The sequence below is a fragment of the Babylonia areolata genome, chromosome 20 (assembly GCF_041734735.1).
Source record: "Babylonia areolata isolate BAREFJ2019XMU chromosome 20, ASM4173473v1, whole genome shotgun sequence".
Classification (NCBI taxonomy): Eukaryota; Metazoa; Mollusca; class Gastropoda; order Neogastropoda; family Buccinidae; genus Babylonia; species Babylonia areolata.
In genome coordinates, this window is record NC_134895.1 from 41520308 (window position 1) to 41542290 (window position 21983).

The following is a 21983-nucleotide window of genomic DNA, read 5'->3' on the forward strand; positions in this document are numbered from 1 at the left end:
ATGGAACCTAGTCGGTCAGAACATAAGTGAATTATTGCGTTGGTAAGATGCTGGTTAGATATGGAACATAGTGTCAGAACAGAACAGAAGTGAATTTGTGTTGGTAAGATACTGGTAGGATGTGGAACATAGTGTCAGAACACAAGTGAAAATTTGTATTGGTAAGATGCTGGTAAGATACGGAACATAGTGTCAGAACACAAGTGAAAATTTGTATTGGTAAGATGCTGGTAAGATATGGAACACAGTGTCAGAACACAAGTGAAAATTTGCATTGGTAAGATGCTGGTAAGATACGGAACATAGTGTCAGAACACAAGTGAAAATTTGTATTGGTAAGATGCTGGTAAGATATGGAACATAGTGTTAGAACAGAAGGACCGAGTTTATGTACGTAAAGCAGTGCCGACAGACGAGAAAGAAAGAGACACACATTTCAATAACTTCTTCCAATATCACACGCCTTCGACGCAGGTAATATCCCAACTAAGAAAACACAGGCTCAAATCTTTTCATAATTTACATATGACGGGCGCAACAGCCGAGTGGTTAAAGCGTTGGACTTTCAATCTGAGGGTACCGGGTTCGAATCTCGGTCACGGCGCCTGGTGTGTAAAGGGTGGAGATTTTTCCGATCTCCCACGTCAACATAATTATGTGCAGACCTGCTAGTGCCTGAACCCCCTTCGTGTATATACGCAAGCAGAAGATCAAATACGCACGTTAAAGATCCTGTAATCTATGTCAGCGTTCGGTGGGTTATGGAAACATGAACATACCCAGCATGCACACGCCCGAAAACGGAGTTATGGCTGCCTACATGGCGGGGTAAAAACTGTCAAACACGAAAAAGCCCACTCGTGTTCATAGGAGTGAACGTGGGAGTTGCAGCTCACGAAGAAGAAAGAAGAAGAAGGAATTACACATAAAATCTACCTATCTCTACAGCGCTTCATGTTTGTTCCATTTCTTTCGGTATTTTTCTTCTTTTTCCTCCTTCTTCTTCTTTTACTTTCTTTCTTCCTTCACTTTCTTTCTTCTTCTCTCCGTCTGTCAGTCAACGTGCATCATCTGCCTCAGCTGCAGGCTTTGTCCGTTTATTGTAAGCAAAATTTAATCTTCTCCTCCTCCTCTCGTAGTTTGAAATCTATTATCCATGTTTCGTTTAATTAAGTGTATTAATTTTTCTCTGTTGTCATTTTCTTTCTTTGTATTCACGCTGTGTGCCTAATACACAAACACTAGACGACATGCATATTCACACACACACACACACACACACACACACACACCCACACACAGAGAGAGAGTCTTATCATTACGCAGCCACTATCCTGCTGCTATAATTGACGTTAACAATTAGTGCCTGAATTATGCAACGAATAATTGAAACAATGTATCCGTTTAATCAAAATAATTTAGATCAAGGACATTTTCTTTAGGCTGTTTCTGATATCTTTTAAACTCATATTCATTAAACACAAATAAGTGTGTGAAAGATGTAAACCATGTTAGAGCAGGATGTAGTTTGTGTGGGAAAGCTGTAAACCATGTTAGAGCAGGATGTAGTTTGTGCGGGAAAGCTGTAAACCATGTTAGAACAGGATGTAGTTTGTGCGGGAAAGCTGTAAACCATGTTAGAACAGGATGTAGTTTGTATGGGAAAGCTGTAAACCATGTTAGAACAGGATGTAGTTTGTGTGGGAAAGCTGTAAACCATTTTTCAGTTGTATTTTCTTTCTTGGAAAGCTGTTGTATAACAAACATTAGAACAGATATTTTGACGACAAAAGCTAAACACCACACTAGAGAGGATTTATATTTCGCAGCAATGCTGTAAATGATGTTAAGCAATAGTGTGATTAGTGCACGGAATGAAACATGTACCGATTATTTAGACAGGAATTTTAGGTTTTCTGAAAGCTTTAAACCATGTTTAGACAAAATTAAGTTGTGGAAAGATGTAAACCATGTTAGAGCAGGATGTAGTTTGTGTGGGAAAGCTGTAACCATGTTAGAGCAGGATGTAGTTTGTGCGGGAAAGCTGTAAACCATGTTAGAACAGGATGTAGTTTGTGCGGGAAAGCTGTAAACCATGTTAGAACAGGATGTAGTTTGTATGGGAAAGCTGTAAACCATGTTAGAACAGGATGTAGTTTGTGTGGGAAAGCTGTAAACCATGTTAGAACAGGATGTAGTTTGTGCGGGAAAGCTGTAAACCATGTTAGAACAGGATGTAGTTTGTGTGGGAAAGCTGTAAACCATGTTAGAGCAGGATGTAGTTTGTGCGGGAAAGCTGTAAGCCATGTTAGAGCAGGATGTAGTTTGTGCGGGAAAGCTGTAAGCCATGTTAGAGCAGGATGTAGTTTGTGCGGGAAAGCTGTAAACCATGTTAGAACAGGATGTAGTTTGTGTGGGAGAGCTGTAAGCCACGTTAGAACAGGATGTAGTTTGTGTATGAAAGATGTAAACCATGTTAGAACAGGACGTAGTTTGTGTGGGAAAGCTGTAAACCATGTTAGAACAGGATGTAGTTTGTGTGGCAAAGCTGTAAACCATGTTAGAACAGGAGGTAGTTTTGTGTGGGAAAGATGTAAAACATGTTAGAACAGGAGGTAGTTTTGTGTGGGAAAGGGGTAAAAACATGTTAGAACGGAAGAATGTTTGTGTGGAGGATGTAAAAATACATCATGCTAGAATAGAAGGCAGTTTGTGTGAGTGAGATATGGAACATGTTTTAGAACAGATTGGAGGTCGTATGGGAAGGGATGAAAAACCGGTTTGAATAGAAGGGAACTTGTGTGTGGGTGGGATAGTTATCATAGAACACAGGTAAGAACAGATGGGGATGCGCGCGCGCGCGCGCGCGTGTGTGTGTGTGTGTGTGTGTGTCTCCCACTCTCTCTCACTGAGTGTCATTAGCTGAAAAGCTCTAGTGACAAAGTTGGTACAAATCAGAACAATATGGTGCAAATAGATGAAATGGAACAGAAAAAAAAACAGCAACAACAAATAAAACAACAAAAAACAAAACCAGAATTTAAACAACATAAACTAATAAGAGATTTGCGACACTCTGGCACATTGTCATTAGCTTAAAGTACACGTGACAGGGGGTAATTTGCCTTTTTATCACTGAGTCGTTCGTCTCCAAGGTTTGGACCGGCAGTACACAGAAAACAAAGTACAGATAAATCATTAAGAAAAAATATTTACGCATGTAACATCGATACACATCATATCAATACGAACACATCAGAGAGAGAGAGAGAAAAGAGAAGCTCAGAACTCAAAAATTGTATTTTATAAAGGATTGAGGTGTAAGGCATTTTCTCGTTGTCTGTCAAGTTCTTCCAGTCTGTAGGTCCTTGCTATTCTTCATCTGTTTCAACGAGTGCACAAACATATGAAGGGAAAAAATCTTCAGTCGCGCACGGCAGACGAGACAGACAGACAGACAGACAGAGACAGAAAAAGAATGATAACTGAAGACAAGTGTACAAAATTTGTTCTCTGGTATCTTGTGCAAAATAATGTTGACAAAATAATACTTGCTCATCAAAGGAGCCGATACTTGCTGAAAGAAAAGCCCTGGACAAACGAACCGCCTTCATTTTCTTTTTCCAGCAGACCAGACACAGTACCCAAGGTCCCATAGTGGGGTCGAAGGGCGAGGTCGTCGTATCAAAGGTCAACCCGCAAGGTCAAACGCATAAACGCTCGCGCGCGGGCCAGCGCGGTGCAACAGGGGAGATAAGCGGGTGCAAAGACACAAATCGCCTCCCTTGATAGTGGCAGTCCAATCTGTCGTGTATGGCGGATAGAGTCACGCTGGTTTATTTGAGCTCCGAGTTTCTCCATCCCAGCAGGCTTTTCTTTGATAAACTGGTTCATTTGTCAAGGGGATATGCACACACCACTGTCTGTCTGTCCGTTATTTCGAACAGGGAGTGAGAGAGAGAGAGAGAGAGAGAGAGAGAGAGAGAATGAATGAATGAGTGAATGAATAGATGAATGAATGGATGAATGAATGAATCTTTATTTTCCAACGGTGAAGATATTACAGCACTTTGGCCGACTTACATATCAGCCGTTGTTCTAAGATCGAGACACACAAACATATACACATATAAATTTATAAAGGTTGTTATACTTAATGCAATACATGAAAAACAGGTACAAGGAAAGCAGCGTCAAACTGAGAGACACAACATCACCGTCTTATCTTTATGACGAAACGGAAGCCGCGAGTAACACACACACACACACACACACACACACACACACACACACACACACACACAGTGAGAGAGAGAGAGAGGGGGGGGGAGAGAGACAGACCGCCCTCTTACTCCCCAGGAAATTGGGGAGTGGGAGATACGGGGATGGCGCTGAGAAAATGAATCACAAAGATTGATTTTAAAGAAAGGTATATCTGTTCGTAGAAAAAGAAATAAATACTGATGTTAAAGAAAGGCATATCTGTTCGTAGAAAATGAAATAAAGAAGTAAACTATCCACTTACTACCTCGATCTGGGAAAAACTTCCTTTTTTTCTTCTCGGTCTTCTACACAATGTAATGCATTACAAGTTTGTCTGGGGATGACTAATGTAAAACATCTTTAAACAGAACTGGAGTTTTTTGGAGAGAGAAAGGTATATCTGTTCGTAGAAAATGAAATAAAGATTGATTTTTTAAAAAGGTATATCTGTTCGTAGAAAATGAAACACATAAAGATTGATTTTAAAGAATCGTAGAAAATGAAATAAAGATTGATTTTAAAGAAAGGTAGATCTGTTCGTAAAATGCAACCCTATCTGTTTAGTCATTCAGTTCACAGTTTTCTGGGCTGTATTAGGCCTACCATCATTTATTAACAAAAAGCATCCATATTTTGTTTAATTAAATAAAGATTGATTTTAAAGAAAGGTATATCTGTTTCTTATTTCAGTGGTCCCTGTCAAAGAAACATAAATAAACTTGCAGCATGCCATCATGTAGTGAACTTAAGTTTGTTTGTTTTGTTGTTGTTGTTGTTTTGGGTTTGTTTTTGTTTTGTATTTTTAATCAGGACCGGATTAGACTGGATCAGATCGGAATACTCCAGTTTGTCACAACAATTTTTCTCTGTTTGAATTTCAGGTCACTCTTCCCGGAGAGAGCACGCCACCTTCTCTCTCTCTCTCTCTCTCTCTCTCTCTCTCTCTCTCTCTCTCTCTCTCTCTCTCTCTCATTTCTTTTCATCTGTCTCTAAGTATAATTGTTTAACTATTAAAGAGAGTTTTTCAACATAATCTTATCAGGGATAACTCTCTTGTTGCCATGGGTTCTTTTTCAAGCGCTTCGTACAGTGCTGCACACGGGACCTCGATTTGTCGTCTCATGTGAAAGATTAGCACCTAGACTACTTCGCAGAGCCTATAATCATAGTTGGGGAGGAGAGAATTCGGTCTGTTTGGGAATGGAGTGGAATGATGGCCTAGAGGTAACGCGTCCGCCTTGGAAGCGAGAGAATCTGAGTGCACTGGTTCGAATCACAGCTCAGCCGCCGATATTTTCTCCCCCTTCACTAGACCTTGAGTGGTGGTCTGGACGCTAGTCATTCGGATGAGACGATAAACCGAGGTCCCGTGTGCAGCATGCACTTCGCGCACGTAAAAGAACCCACGGCAACAAAAGGGTTGTTCCTGGCAAAATTCTGTAGACTGAAAATCCACTTCGATAGAAAAAACAAATAAAACTGCACGCAGGAAAAAATACCCCCCAAAAATAGGTGGCGCTATAGTGTAGCGATGCGCTCTTCCTGGGGAGAGCAGCCCGAATTTCACACAGAGAAATCTGTTGTGATAAAAAGAAATACAAATATAAATTGAACTTAGGAGATCTATTGACCACTGGACGAACATCTCCAGTCGGTCATTTTATCTGATCAAGATATTCAAAGGGAATTTCACTATATGATGATGAAGAATGTTGTATCAATTGTTTCCTTCTTTTAGGCTTGTTTGTCTGTCATAGATTTTAGTGCTCTGTGTCTCTGTGTCTCGCTGCTCTCTCTGTCCATCTTCCTACCTGTCTTTGTGTTTGTGTCTGGCTTTCTTATTTTCTTGGGGGCGCGGGGGGAAGGGGGGGCATAGATACACACGCACGCACACACGACCACATGCATGTGTGTGTGTGTGTGTGTGTGTGTGTGTGTGTGTGTGTGTGTGTGTGTGTGAAAACGAAGAGAAAGAGGAGAGTGGGGGTGGGTTGGGAGTCAATTCAAGGGAGGCTATCGAAATAAATTCCCCTTGCTATTACCACGGCTTTGGTTTGCTCCCTTTAGCTAAAAATAAAAATAAAAAATCGCGGGGGGAATCAGCGGAAGCAGTCGTTCCTCTTTTTCTTTCTGGCTTTCTTTCTTTTCTTTTCTTCTTTTTCTTTCTTTTCGCTTAAAAAATCCCTCCCTCCCCAGCCAATTTAACACGTTTCTCTCTCTTGTCGGCCGTAGGCAATGGGTTCAAGTTCATCAGTTTACATAAATAAACTGAAGGCATCTCTTGATTCCCAGGCGGGCCTTCCAAGCTACAAATCGCAGTTGTCGGGGTGTAGTGTTTTCTACACTAATAATAGTTGGGTCCTTGATCACAAGAGTTCTCAGCATACAACCACGACTGAACACCGTAATGTTGAATTAAATTCAACATTTGTTTCGCCGTCCAAATATTCGTCTGGGGTGAGTGCTCCCACAGTGTTCCTGTATGTCGGACCTGTAAAATGACGGAAATCTATTACTACGCGAACGAATGCGATTGACAAAGGCTCCAAACGAACCACGCTACACGGGGCGAAAGAGACTATCACCTGATATATTCATAAAATGCAACCCTATCTGTTTAGTCATTCAGTTCACAGTTTTCTGGGCTGTATTAGGCCTACCATCATTTATTAACAAAAAGCATCCATATTTTGTTTTAAAAATAAGCAAGTTTCTCCATCATCACTCATCATCATCATCTCTCTCTCTCTCTCTCTCTCTCTCTCTCTCGATCGCAGTCATCCTCAATGGGACAAAGGAGACATATCTTGCAGGTGGATTCGTCCTGTCAAGTCAGTCCAAGTTTGTGCAGTGTCGGGGATCATGGCGCAAATAATTATGCAGTCAAGTTACCTCCCCGGAAACCAACCATGGACAACTCCCAACACACACATCAGTACAAACCGGCTGACACACACGCGCGCGCGTACGGGGACACACACACACACACACACACACACACACACCGTGGGCGCGCACACACACACAATTTAATGCAAGTAGCCAGGCCAGGTGTCAGTTAAGCCCCACTCGCTTTTCTTCAGTTTGTGTGGGAGAGCAGACGACACAACACAATGCCGGCGATTGTGACTTCCCCCCCTTCCCTTTTTTTCGTTATAGAGGAATAAACCGGTCACGTAAACCGCCACGTTGGATAGGACGGACAAAACATACAGTGACCGAAGCTAAGTGCATGCAGTTCTATGTTCCATGGTCTCAAGAAAAAGAAACCAAAGCAGTTGGATACAAACGAATGCACTGGTAAGACTGTGACTATTGTGTGACTGATACTGTGATCAGAGGACGGCCACTGCATGCATGATGATACCAGTTCTTATCGTAAAAGTTAAATCTATGAGACTTCCTGATTCCAACCCGGATGTACTGAGGCCAGGATTTACCCTTTCTCCTGGGTTGGGGAGGGAAAGGATGTAGATATAATTATGCTCTGTGTTTGTGTGTGTGTGTGTGTGTGTGTGTGTAAATCTACGCATGGTGAAGACATTCCAGTGAGAGTGAAACATTTCCTCACACACACACACACACACACACACACACTTAATGTATATTTCTTATCATTGCAAAATCTAGTGATGGCCGATAGAAGGAGTTTAGTTTAAACATTGACATAACTCCCTTTTTCTGAACTTGAGGTCCAGACCACCTGACCTGTCATAAACTGATAAAGAAAGAACAAATTCAAATCTAACAACGTAGATTCATTATTTAATAAGATCATCACTTAGGGAGGGGGGATGGGGGTGTGGGGGGCGGGGGGGGGGGTTATCGAAACGATAGCATTTTAGTTTATAGGATATTTTTCACAAAACCACACAAACATTATTCCTTTTTTTTCTATTATAGAGAAGATTCAATCTTGTTAAAGCTAATTCCAGTTTGTTAAGGATTGCATCGACATAAGATGGGAACAAAATATTACAAATTTAATACTATGAACTAGCTTGAACTAGATCTGTTTAGTGTTATGATGTCACCAGCATTCGTGCATAATTTGGCGGTGATACTTCGTTTTGGTTTTAATTAACACCAACAGGATGTTTCCGTGTTTCGGTGTTATCGCCTGAAAAGTACTGACAATGCTTCCTTGGCCTTTATTTTTTTTTTTTCTTTTATTTTTTAACCCCGCATTTACTGAGTTGTGTTTTTGGATTTGGGTATCAACATGGTGTTCGACATGTGAAAGTCAGATTGGTTTCTCTGTGAATATGTTGAGGTTGCTTTTCAGACGTGCATGTTTCCAGCCCCACTTGTATGTGTGTGTGTGTTATAACAACGGAAATTGCCAATGAATCTCTTGCACTTTTGGAAAGAAAAAGAGCGATCTATCTGTCTCCATCCAGGTAATGCCCATCCTCTTGGTGTATGCCTGGAGGCCTCTTCGTCAAATGTTTCTCGGTCAGCCTCTCATTCTTTCTCCTCCCATGCTGGTTCGTTCCATGATGCCAGGGCCTATCTGGCCAGTGATGCTTGACGCTGGTTTTCGTAGCATGTGCAAGATGGATGGTGGGGTATAAAGCTCCAGAAGTTTCGTGAATATCGGCGTAACGCAGTTGTGTTGACCTTGTATTATGCTGGTATTCACGAGATGGAGGGGTATCAGATCTACATGTGCATGCACCACGGCGTAATGGCGGCATTAACGGCCTCAGAAAAGTCAAGACATCTCGCCCAGTGCGTGTCTCCATTCAAACTGACAAAGCCAGTCTTCATCAACGAGGGTAACTGATCTGAAAAGAACTTTTTTTTTTCTTTTCTTTTTTTCCTTTTTTTAAATTTTTTTTATATAAACGCTCAGTAAGCAAATTGTAAACACAAGAGGGGGGAGGGGTCAATACATGATGAAAATTCATGTGTCGCTGTAATCAAATGTGAAAACGTTTTGGTACTGTGAATTCAAGATGACAGACGACATGGTGAATGACTTTTCAGTCCGCACGGCTAGAGGGAATAATGTTTGAGAAGAATAACATAATTTAGGGTGTCATAACAGTTTGACGTAACATTTTGGACAGTGCAGATATATATGTATGTGTGTGTGTATGTGTGTCTGTGTGTGTGTGTGTGTGTGTATGTGCGCGCGCGCGCCCAATTGTGTGTAAAGTTCTGAATCTTGACACATCAAGAAAAGTGGACCTGATTATGATGGTTTGTTGAACATCGTCTCCCAGTTTTTTTTCCCTCTTTCTTGCTCCATCTCCCCACTCTCTCTCTCTCTCTTCCTCTACCACCACTCCCGTCACCCTCTGCGCTCCCCCCCCCCCTCCCCCCATCTCTTCCTCCCATTCCCTGTCTCCCCTCTCTCTTCTGTTTCTACATTGCTAATTTGATCCTAGCAGATTGTCACTTCAGAAAAAACAGTGCGCACGTTCATTCACAGAGGCATTCACCTATCCGCCCCCTCCACATCCGCCACCTTCACACACACACACTCTCTCTCTCTCTCTCTCTCTCTCTCACACACGCACGCACGCACACACACACGCACACACACGCGCGCGCGCGCACACACACCCACACGCTGGGGTTGGGTTGGGGGACCGGGCATAATTATATAATTATTGTTGCTGGCAACAATTATGTGCCGACGTTCACCGTGGAACAGTTCAGTTCAGTTATTCAAGGAGGTGTCACAGCGCTCAGACAAATCCATATACGATACACCACATTTGCTAAGCAGATGCCTGACCAGCAGCGTAAACCAAAGCATTTAGTCAGGCCTTGAGGGGGAAAAAAGAATAAATAAATTAGAATAAACAAGTTCATAAATCTAGAAATAGAATTAAAAGAAAATGAATAGGTAAGCAAATAGATCACTCCATCCACCCACTCCGGCCCCAACTCCATTGCGGGCGTATATTAACTATTCTGTCAGTGTTAGGATACCCGTTCATTCACAGTGCATATCCCTCCCCACGACCCCACCCTATTCTACCCCGAGAAAAGCAAGCCAATCATAGCACACACACACACACACACACACACACACACACAAAGTATTGTATTGAAAATATTACCACTGTGTCACACACACTTGAGGTTCGCATGCACGTGCAAATCGCCCACAAATACTGATTGATGGTCAGAAAAAGCTCAGTGCTGAAGATACCCACACGTGCAGTACACAGTAATGCAGTAACGTTATAACAATGAAAGATGTGCACTGCGTGTACGGGTATCTTGAGCCCCGCTATATGCTGCGCAGATGGGTATCACCGGAGATTAGAAAAGAGAGATAAACCACTTGCAGAAATTGCTGAAGCCAGGCAGCCTGCGCCGCGAGACGTATTCATTATTCATGAGCTGCCTTTGCCCCGCCCAAACTAAGGGAAAGCGTCAGTCGAACGCAGTCTCCTGAGTGATTTTATAATTTGGATTACACCTTTTTTCCCTTTTCTGTTTGCTTCATCCCACGCAGATGTCAAACTCAATTTTGTTGTGAATAACATTCCTAAATATTTATATGTATTGGTTACTTTTATTTCCCTATCACCACAGCACCATTTTTCACGAGTCGAAAGATGACCTCCATTGCGGAAAACTATAATATTGGTCTTATCGAGATTCACTGTTTGTTGTAGTCTGTCTGTTTCTTGCTTAAGGGCACTTAATTGATTTTGTAACCCTATGGGTGTGTCAGACAAGAGAACAACATCATCAGCAAATAGCATTAAGAGCAAATCTGTTGCGCCAGGTATCATTTGTATTCCATGTCTCCCCTTCTTTGATAACTTCACTGCCAATTCACCGATGAAAAAGGAAAACAGCTGTGAGCTTAGCATACAACCTTGATTAACCCCTCTTGGACACTGAAAAAAGTCTGAATAAATACCTTTGTTACGAACACATACAAGTACAGAATCGTAGATGCTTTTAACAGCCATGTAAAACTCCCGAGAGAGAGAGAGACAGAGACAGAGACTTAGAGAGAGAGAAAGAGCACAATACAACGGTCTGCTCGGGCAACATGAAGCGTTCGTATATATATGAATTATATATATGATTATGTACATATAGATAGATTTAGATTTACATACTGATAGATCTATATGAAATTATGTATGTATGTATTCATGTATGTATAGACAGATGTTAGAAGAGACAGAGCTGAATATGTGTTTTATGTTTTGATATATATATATATATATATTTTTTTTTGTTTGTTTGTTTGTTTTTGTTTTTTGTTGTTGTTGTGAAGAAATGGTGATGTAAACCAGAAAGTGTGAAGAAAAAGTAGCGTTACGAAAACGCAGTTCAATAATTTACAACTGTCTCTCTCATGTGCAACATTGCCCTGGGGGGGGGCGGGGGGGGGGGGGGGGGTGGAGTTGGTGGGGGGGGGGGGAGCTGCTTTATTTTCTTTTTATATTATCTACATTCAAGCAGATGCAAACGTGCTAAAAACCAAGCAAAAATGAATCGGTTTTCATTGTATACAGCGAATCTTACTACACGTGGGAAATTCCAGGCATAACTTAACTTTCGCTTTACTGCAGCTGAACCGTCAGAACCGACTAGTTTCCTTCAGGTGGGGAAGGAGAGGGTGATTTACCCCCACCCTTCTGCACTGCGTGTGTGCCCCAAAACGGCTTCAGCACTGTTATAGACAGTAAGAAGGGGCCTGCCGCGAGTGGTTTATCTCTCTTTTCTAATCTCCGGTATCACTGACACCGCTATATGCTGCGAGTGTGGGTATCACTGACACAGCTGTATGCTGCTAGTGTGAGCATCACCGCTGTATGCTGCGTGTGTGGGTATCATGTGCACCGCTTCGAGTGTGGGTATCTTGAGCGCAGCTGAATGCTGCGAGTATGGGTATCTAGAACACAGCTTTATGCTGCATATGTGGGTATCACTGGCATCGCTACATGATGCGTGTGTGTGGGTAACTTGAGCGTCGCTCTTATGCTGCAGGTGTGAGTATCTTTCTGAGCACAGTTAAGTGCGCGCGCGCGCGTGTGTGTGCGTGCGTGTATGTGTGTGTGTGCGTGCGTGCGTGCCGTGCGTGCGTGTATGTGTGTGTGTGTGTGTGTGTGTGTGTGTGCCACGGTGAGTACTGAGTACCCCCGTCCCAATGTATACTAACTTAACTTCACAGTAGAGGACTGAGGGAAGAAATTCTGGTCCGACGGACTGCCACGGTAATACTGATACACTGACGTACCCATCCCATCCCAGCACGGCCCGGCCTCCTCAATGTACTAAATACCAGGCAGAGTCAGGCTGACTCGATCTGATCAGAGAAAAGGAGAGGAGTAATTTTGGCCTATGTCCGAACATCCGGCATTCTAATCCCAAAGTTCTGGCCTTGCGTCTAATACATTTGTTCTTATTATCGATCAGTATTAATTTTTATTGTTGCCTTTCTATCTGCAGTATGTGAGTATCAAATAGACCGAGGTGGAACCGTGCAAGAGCTCGCGCGGTCGGATCTGCAGCGCGGTGGACTTGATACCGTGGAACAAAACATTGTTGAAACCGAACTTTTCAAGCGTCTCTCTCTCTCTCTCTCTTTCTCTCTGATAAAAGTTTTCGGGTGATTATAGAACGATCCGGGGTAAAGGAGGGGGTGTACGGGTGCAACAGGGCTGAACTCAAGTTTTACGAACATCGTCGCACACCCCCACCCCCCCAAAAAATCCAAAGAAATAAACAAACCAAACACAAACAAACAACAACAAAACTACACACGAAAACTAACTAAATAAATGATAAATAGATAAATAAACAAATACAATAAAATAAATATTGCTGCTCGCTCAAACCACACACTTCAATCCCAGTTGAGGGAGATAATTCCTTCTGAATGTGTTTTTCGCTGCGAGAGTTGTGCGACATGTTTGCAGAATCGAAAAAGAAAGTAAAATGCGGTGAATCGCAAGAAGATCATGGTGACGTTCCCGACATAATCTGCAAGTTACACAGCATTTCAGGCTCTCGGGTAATTTGTTCTCTTAAGGTGAATTATGAGAGTCTGGTTTTTATCTGTAGATTTCCTTTCAATCATCCACAGTGACTGCAACCAGTGAACGTCAGTCGCCAGCAAAATCGTGTGGGGAAATCACCGAGAATGGGAAAATTGATTTATTACATTGTCCTTCCGTTTCTTGATCCAGATGATGATGGTGGTGTTCATGTGTTTGTGTGCACATGTATTTATAAAATCATATGGGTGATTACCTGCTTTAGTGTCCAAAATTCTGGGACCTACTTACCCTTTCACTGCCAATGTCGCATTTCAGCTGAGGACAGGCCATAATTATTTCGTACCACTGACCACTGTAAAAGTTTGTGATTTCGTACACATCACAGGGGAACCCCCAGCTATTCTTAGACGTCATCTTTTCCGTGCTTCTGGTACCAGGGAGTGTTATACCCTAAACGACTGACAGTGGAAGGGTACGGAACATGTTTTATAGTGACTTTTACAATACAGCTGTTGTGAGACAGGATAAGTATGTATCGGATACTCCGGCTACATTTTTAATCAAGAGTTAGGCTTGAAAATGACTGTTTACCAATGTCACAGTTTCAGGAATTTATTATTATTATTTCTATTTTTAGTAAAACTTCTTCATCACTCAAAATATTAGATTTTGTGATTGTATCTTCTAAAGACTATTTCATTATATCATTAACAATTCAATTTTCATTCACTCCAGAATGTCAGCAACTGGTGCACCATTTCAGTATCACATTTTTTCCCCATATTTTTCCCCAGGTTTATTTTCTGAAGGAACTCCTTCCGCTGAAAAATGGCTGCAGCTACACTTAAAATTTCAGATGGGACTGAAATTGAGAACTGGGATGAATACTTGGAAACATTGATTGGTGAGTTCATGATAGGTGTGTGTGTGTGTGTGTGTGTGTGTGTGTGTGTGTGTGTGTGTGTGTGTGTGTGTGTGTGTGTGAAAATTACTCATAATCAGTACACCACTTCTGTGTTGAATAATATAATTGTTACATGTACTGTCACTACTTTAATTGACTGTATGCCATACCCAAACTCCAACTGCTGAAAATATTTGATAAGATAATGCATTTGCATATGAATGCCTGTATATATATATATATATATATATATATATATATATATATATATATATATTTATGTGTGTGTGTGTGTGTGTGTGGTGTCATAAGCAGACCTACCACACACACACATATATATATATATATATATATATATATATGGAGAGAGAGGGAGAGTTGTTTTTTCCCTCATATTCACCCTTATCTGCCCCATTTCTCATCTCCTTCCATCCATTCTTAACAGTTGCTAACGCTTAGCTGTAATGGTCAACACTTGATTAAGAGTGATCAGTGTAAATGAACCTCCTCATCTTCATCATTATTGAGACCTGTTTGTCTCATGAGACAGTACTTCCAGAGGTCCAGTGTGGGTTAGCTTTGTGGATTCTACAGTGTGGTACGACTGCTGTGCTGTGACTGTCTAATACAACAGTCCTGTTGCACATTGTAGGAATAAGTATTATTGAGTATATCATTGACTAATCTCCGTATAGACCACAAATCTCTTGCCGTTAAAAGTCACGATCAAAAGCAGTAAAAAGAAAAAAAAAAGAAAAAAAAAACATCAATTACACAGTTTATATACTCCTGCATGAATCATGATCTGTAGTCTACACAATTTACCTGAGGATGTATTTAACACTTTTTTTATATATTATATGTAGCTATTCTCCACATATTCAACAATGGCAGAATGGTTAAGACGCTTATCTGCCAATACAGTGTCCTTGGGGGTCTGGGTTCAGTTCCTGCACTCGCCCTTTCTCCCAAGTTTAACTGGAAAATCAAACTAAGTATCTAATCATTCAGTTGAGATGATGATCCAAGGTCCCATGTGTAGCATGCACTTGGTGTACTGAAAAAGAACCCATGGCAGCAAAAGGGTTATCATCTGACAAAATTCTGTAAAAGAAATCCACTCTGATAGGTACACAAATTGTATACATGCACTCAAGGCCTGACTAAGTGCATTGGGTTATGCTGCTGCCAGGCATCTGCCTAACATACATTGTAGCATATATTGATTTCTCCAAAAGCAGTGATGCCTGATGTTTATAGTGTCAAGTGAATCTAGATGGACCTTTCCAGAGCCTATTTTTATAACAATCTTGCTTAGGAGCAGCTTAGAAAAGTAGATCATTTGATTTTTCTCTTTTTTTTTCTTTTTTTTTTTTTAAATGTGAGCATAATTTATTCTGTATCTATTAAAAAAAACTGATGACACTTAAACAGCTCCAGCAGGGCTAAGTTTGAAATGTGAAATGGGGAAACTCATCCACTGAACTGAGATAATAATTATGCAACATGTAAACTTTGAAAAAAATGAAAAGGGATCCATATGCTGCAATAATTGATGTAACTTGACAGTGATGTTGTACTATATAGAGAATTAATGACAGATTAATTGATAGATTGATTGATTGATTAATCAATTAGTTAATTATTTAATTGTTGTTCTTGTTTGTTTGTGTCTTCTTCTTTTATTATCTCTCTGCTTTGATTACCTGTTCCTCTCTCTCTCTCTCTCTCTCTCTCTCTCTCTCTCTCTCTCTCTCTCTCTCTTCATCAGCTAAAGTTATTTAGACAGACAAGCAGAAAGACATCATGACCAATTAATTTCATCTGAAAAAAAAATTGTTGTGTATATATATACATATATTATCATTGGCTTTTTTTTCTTTTTCTTCTTCTTCTGCGTTCACTCGTATGCACACGAGTGGGCTTTTGCGTGTATGACCGTTTTTACCCCGCCATGTAGGCAACCATACTCCGTTTTCGGAGGTGTGCATGCTGGGTATATTCTTGTTTCCATAACCCACCGAACACTGACATGGATTACAGGATCTTTAACGTGCATATTTGATCTTTTGCTTGCATAAACACACGTAGGGGGTTCAGGCACAAGCAGGTCTGCACATATGTTGACCTGGGAGATTGGAAAAATCTCCACCCTTTACCCACCAGGCGCCGTCACCGTGATTCGAACCCAGGACCCTCAGATTGACAGTCCAACGCTTTAACCACTTGGCTATTGCACCCGTCAGCTTTTTTTTTTTTTTTAATATTTATTTTTTCAGTGTCACTCTGAAAAGCAAACAAGCATAAAAGAAGTTTTAAGAAGCTTCATTTGATTTTTCTTCTTGTGCTGTGTTGGACAGATGTATTCAAACCTGTGTTACTGGATACAATGAGAGTCTCACATCTGGTGCCTTTTCTCGATATCGAGGTGAGGTGGTAGTAATTGTATGTCTTTGGTTATCTTTTCCCCACAGAGAGGAGGAGAAGTGAGGGGGTGGGTGTGTGTGTGTGTGGAGGGGATGATGAGAAGGTGGAAGTTTTAGAAAACACATGTACATACGTGCACTTTGATTTGACATGTTATATGTTTTCACATGCGCACACATAGGCATTTGCACATATCTTAAGCAGGTAAGTGATTTTATAGCAAGAGAAGATTTGTTTACCAGATCTGCCAATACAGAGTCCCTGAATTAATATTCACTGGTTCCTTTCATTTTCCAACAGAAGGTGGAGGATAAGGTTTGTTACCCCTTGTATGCATATGACCTGGGAAAAATCTCCCTTAGTTATGACGATAATGATGATAATAATAATAATGGTGATACTAACAATGGAAATTTATATAGCACCTTCCAAATCCCAAGCCACTTTATACAATAACTGCAGAAAGTAATACCAAAACCAATAATATAGTATGGTGTATAACGAAAAGAAAAAAAAAATTACAACAGGTAACAGCGTATCACACACACACACACACACACACACACACACAAACACAAACATACACAGGCACACACACACATTCACACACACACACACACACACACACACACACACACACACACACACACCACACCACAACACAACACAACACAACACAACACAACACAACACAACACAACACACACACACACACACACACAAACACACATGCGCGCGCGCGCACTCACACACACACACACACACACTCAAACAAAATATTCATTGGTTCCTTTGGTTTTCCAATAGGTAAAGGGTAAGGCTTCTGACAACCATGTATCACTGTATGCATATGACAGACGCAATAGCTGAGTGGTTAAAGCGTTGGACTTCCAATCTGAGGGTCCTGGGTTCGAATCTTGGTAATGGCACATGGTGGGTAAAGGGTGGAGGTTAGTCTGATCTCCCAGATCAGCATATGTGCAGACCTGCTTGTGCTTTAACCCCCTTCATATGTATAAGCAAGCAGAAGATCAGATATACACATTAAAGATCCTGTAATTCATGTCAGCATTTGGTGGGTTAAGGAAGCAAGAACATACCCAGCATGCACAACCCTGAAAATGGACTATGGCTGCGCTGCCTACATGGCGGGGTAAAAACGATCATACACTTAAAAGCCCACTTGTATACATACGGGTGAATGTGGGAGTTGCAGCCCATGAATAAAGAAGAAGAAGAAGTATGCATATGACGTGGGAAAAGACGGGTGCAATAGCCGAGTGGTTAAAGCGTTGGACTTTCAATCTGAGGGTCCCGGGTTCGAATCACGGTGACGGCGCCTGGTGGGTAAAGTGTGGGGATTTTTACGATCTCCCAGGCCAACCTATGTGCAGACCTGCTAGTGCCTGAACCCCCTTTGTGTGTAAATGCATGCAGAAGATCAAATACGCACGTTAAAGATCCTGTAATCCATGTCAGAGTTCGGTGGGTTATGGAAACAAGAACATACCCAGCATGCACACCCCCGAAAGCGGAGTATGGCTGCCTACAGGGCGGGGTAAAAACGGTCATGCACGTAAAAGCCCACTCGTGTACATGCGAGTGAACGTGGGAGTTGCAGCCCACGAACGCAGAAGAAGAAGAAGAAGACGTGGGAAAAGACTCCCTGAATGTTCATTGTTTCCTTTTCGTTTTTGCCTGCCAACAGGAGATAAAGGATAAGGCGGGCATCATTCACCAGAAGGAGAACAGCGGTGATTTCAAGGGAGCTGCAAGGGATCTTCTGGACTGCATCAAGAATTCCAACCAGCCGGGGAGATGGCAGATGCTTATCGACGCTCTGAGAGAGGTTAGTGGAAAAAAAAACCCCAGTAGAAAGTGGTGTTTCAAGTCATAAAACAGTATCCAAAACAATAAGCCTAAAACTGAGTAAAATGGTGTGGAGATATACCACTCTAGTTAAACAGTTACTGTTTGAATTTTCAGCCTTCCAGAGTTATTTCCCTTCTTCTGATGACATCATCAGTGATGTCCTTATGCACATATTATGAGATGCGTGCTTGGCACTCAAGGGGTAAGATAAGATAAGATGAGATGAGTTAAGATGAGAGAGGTCAGTAGTGTTAAGATGAGATGAGGTCAGAAAAGATGAGATGAGTTAAGATGAGGGAGGTCAGTAGCGTTAAGATGAGATGAGGTCAGAAAAGATGAGATGAGTTAAGATGAGGGAGGTCAGTAGCGTTAAGATGAGATGAGGTCAGAAAAGATGAGATGAGTTAAGATGAGGGAGGTCAGTAGCGTTAAGATGAGATGAGGTCAGATAAGATGTGATGAGATGAGGTAAGATGAGGGAGGTCAGTAGCGTTGAGATGAGGTCAGGAAAGATGAGATGAGTTAAGATGAGAGAGGTCAGTAGCGTTAAGATGAGATAAGATGAGATAAGAAGAATAAGAATGAACTTATCACCTCCTATAGAGAAATTGTGTCTTGTGTGTTAAAACAAGCATGGACAATTACACATCAGGAAAATGTGAAACATCCTTTAAAAAGGTGATGCTAGACATGTAAGACATTGCACATACATAAAACCATTACATGTTTTATATTCACATTGCAACATTGCAGTTAATATGATATATAATAAATTTTATCCATTTGAAAGACACGAACCTTAATACTGCATACGTCATATTGTACACTCACCCCACACACTGCCACACACCACCAGCCTGACAGTATTGAAGACAGATTATTCCAGAAAGTAAAACAAATACAAAATATTATTCATGCACTTCACACATACATACACACACACACACACTCACACCTCCACACACCCCTCCCACCCCACCAGTCCCCACACAAGAGTTATTTGCATGAGAGTTTGCAGTGTGTGGCCCATTTCCATTTGGGTGTTGCTGTGTGACAGGGACTGAGAGTGAGCAGTGTGGGAGGAATAGCGCTGAAATGGCGATGATGATTGGACAGCACAAAAAAAAAAAAATGTTCAAGGCTTTCTGAATAAAATATAGATGAATGGACCAGCTAGGTGGACGGGCGCAATAGCTGAGTGGTTAAAGCGTTGGACAGTCAATCTGAGGGTCCCGGGTTCGAATCACGGTGACGGCGCCTGGTGGGTAAAGGGTGGAGATTTTTCCAATCTCCCAGGTCAACATATGTGCAGACCTGCTAGTGCCTGAACCCCCTTCGTGTGTATATGCAAGCAGAAGATCAAATACACACGTTAAAGATCCTGTAATCCATGTCAGCGTTCGGTGGGTTATGGAAACAAGAACATACCCAGCATGCACACCCCCGAAAACGGAGTATGGCTGCCTACATGGCGGGGTAAAATCGGTCATACACGTAAAAGCCCACTCATGTGCATACGAGTGAACGCAGAAGAAGAAGAAGGACCAGCTAGGTGGAAAATACGAAAGGAAGGGACGACAGAAAGGCAAGAAAAAATGCCAGAAACAAAGAAAGTCGTAAAAAAAAGAAAGAAAAAAAAAGAGTACATTTCCAGCACAGAATTTCTGGAAGGCGGGGATACACTGAAAGAGCCCCAGTATCCCATCAGGGGGTTCTGTGTGGAAAAAAACAAACAATGATAACAGCACAAGATGGGAGACTTGCTGTCATGTCCAAGCCTTCATAGCCTTTCTGAAATCTCCCTCAATAGTTGTAGCAATGATACTCCTCCATTTGGCATTCTCCTGATGATACCAATAAAGAATATAGAGGGAGGGTGGGGTAGCGTTCTCCTGATGATACCAATAAAGAATATAGAGGGAGGGTGGGGTAGCGTTCTCCTGATGATACCAATAAAGAATATAGAGGGAGGGTGGGGTAGCGTTCTCCTGATGATACCAATAAAGAATATAGAGGGAGGGTGGGGTAGCGTTCTCCTGATGATACCAATAAAGAATATAGAGGGAGGGTGGGGTAGCGTTCTCCTGATGATACCAATAAAGAATATAGAGGGAGGGTGGGGTAACATCATGAGTGAATGTTATCTTTGGTGGATGACATTTTAAGTAGGTGACATCACTAGTGAAGGACATCATGTAAGTCTGATTCTTTTGATGTGCCCTCAGTATGGAAGAATTTACCTGAGCGTGAACCTGTGTCTTCTGATAGCTCTTAAATGTAGAAGAATTTACGTGTGTTTTAACCTGTGCCTTCTGATATTCTTTGCAGGTAGAAGACACAGTTATCCTGCAGATTCTGCTGGAAGAGAGATCTCAAAAATGGCTCACCCACGATGAAAATCGTCGGATCATCAGTATTTTCAGTAGTCAGATCATAGACTACCTCAACTTGCCCAACTTGCTCAACAAAATGGTTGAAAAGAACCTGATTCTTCCAGCAGATCAGCAACGGTTGCAGTCCCTGACAGACGCGGGCAGGAAACAGGAGGCAAACGGTGCCCTTTTGTTCATCATGCACCGGCATTCTGATGACTGGTACGATATCTTCATGGGTATTCTGTGTGACTGTGAGCACCACCACGGGCTGGCAGAGAGCATCGATGCAGAGTTTTGCATCAAGAGAGAAAACGCCCAGGCCCAGGCAGCAGGGGGGGAGCCTCATTCTTCACCTTCAGCACCACAGCACGGTCAGCACGTGCCGCTCAGCGAAGGTGACAGGGCGGAACTTGGGTCGAACGTGAACCTTGCTGGCAAGGCACAGACTGGTGACAAGGGGATGGCAGGCAAAAGCGTACCTCTGGGAGATGTCCACCACAGTGAAGGTGATCAGACATGGCAGGCCTCTGCCTCTGGCGAAGTGATGGCGGCCTCTTGTGGCTGTCAGTGTTGTGCTCAGCTCCTGTCCAAAATGACCTCCATGGAGTCTGAGCTGGGAGAAATGAAAGATCTCGTCCGCACTCTTGTCCGCAAATTCCAAGATGCAGGGTTTTAACCAACATGCATGCACACACATACACACACACAGAGGCACACACACACTCTCACACACGCACACACACACACACACACACACACACACACACACACACACACACACACACACACCACACACACACACACACACACACACACACACACACACCACACGCACACACACACACACACACACACCACACACACACACGCATACACACACACACAGAGGCACACACACACGCACACACACACACACACACACACACACACACACATTGATTATACACCCATCAATTCATGAAAAGATAAGATGCACAATGGAAAAAAGTCAAAAGTCATTTCTTTCCAGTTCTGTGCTAGAGGAAAAAACTAGGGTCAAACCATCCACCTAGAAGGGGATAGCTCCATGAACTAATGACCAGAGGATGTACAGGTTCAAATCCAGTCAGAGGAAAATATTGTGCTCCTACCTAGTGCTGCAGCGTCACATGGAACGAC

The 21983-nt window shown here is 42.1% G+C and overlaps 1 protein-coding gene across 3 annotated transcripts; it reads left to right on the forward strand.

The window, feature by feature from the left end:
- The first annotated feature begins 13162 nt into the window (after positions 1-13162).
- Positions 13163-21600, forward strand: LOC143294989 (uncharacterized). Of its 3 annotated transcripts, none has more exons than XM_076606520.1 (5): positions 13163-13261; positions 14042-14151; positions 16512-16579; positions 18287-18427; positions 20779-21600. In XM_076606520.1, the coding sequence occupies exons 2-5, from the start codon at positions 14076-14078 to the stop codon at positions 21499-21501; spliced, it is 1008 nt and encodes a 335-aa protein (XP_076462635.1). In that variant the 5' UTR covers positions 13163-13261; positions 14042-14075; the 3' UTR covers positions 21502-21600. The 3 variants fall into 3 exon arrangements, with proteins under 3 accessions (XP_076462635.1, XP_076462637.1, XP_076462636.1); XM_076606522.1 differs by having other exon boundaries at positions 13197-13279; XM_076606521.1 differs by lacking the exon at positions 13163-13261 and adding an exon at positions 13347-13719.
- Positions 21601-21983: the final 383 nt, after the last annotated feature.

Coding starts and splice junctions, on each gene's coding strand:
- LOC143294989 (XM_076606520.1), top strand. CDS start 14,076: ATGGCTGCAGCTACACTTAAAATTTCAGATGGGACTGAAATTGAGAAC. Junction 14,152..16,511: donor ATACTTGGAAACATTGATTG/GTGAGTTCATGA, acceptor TGTGTTGGACAG/ATGTATTCAAACCTGTGTTA. Junction 18,428..20,778: donor TTATCGACGCTCTGAGAGAG/GTTAGTGGAAAA, acceptor TATTCTTTGCAG/GTAGAAGACACAGTTATCCT.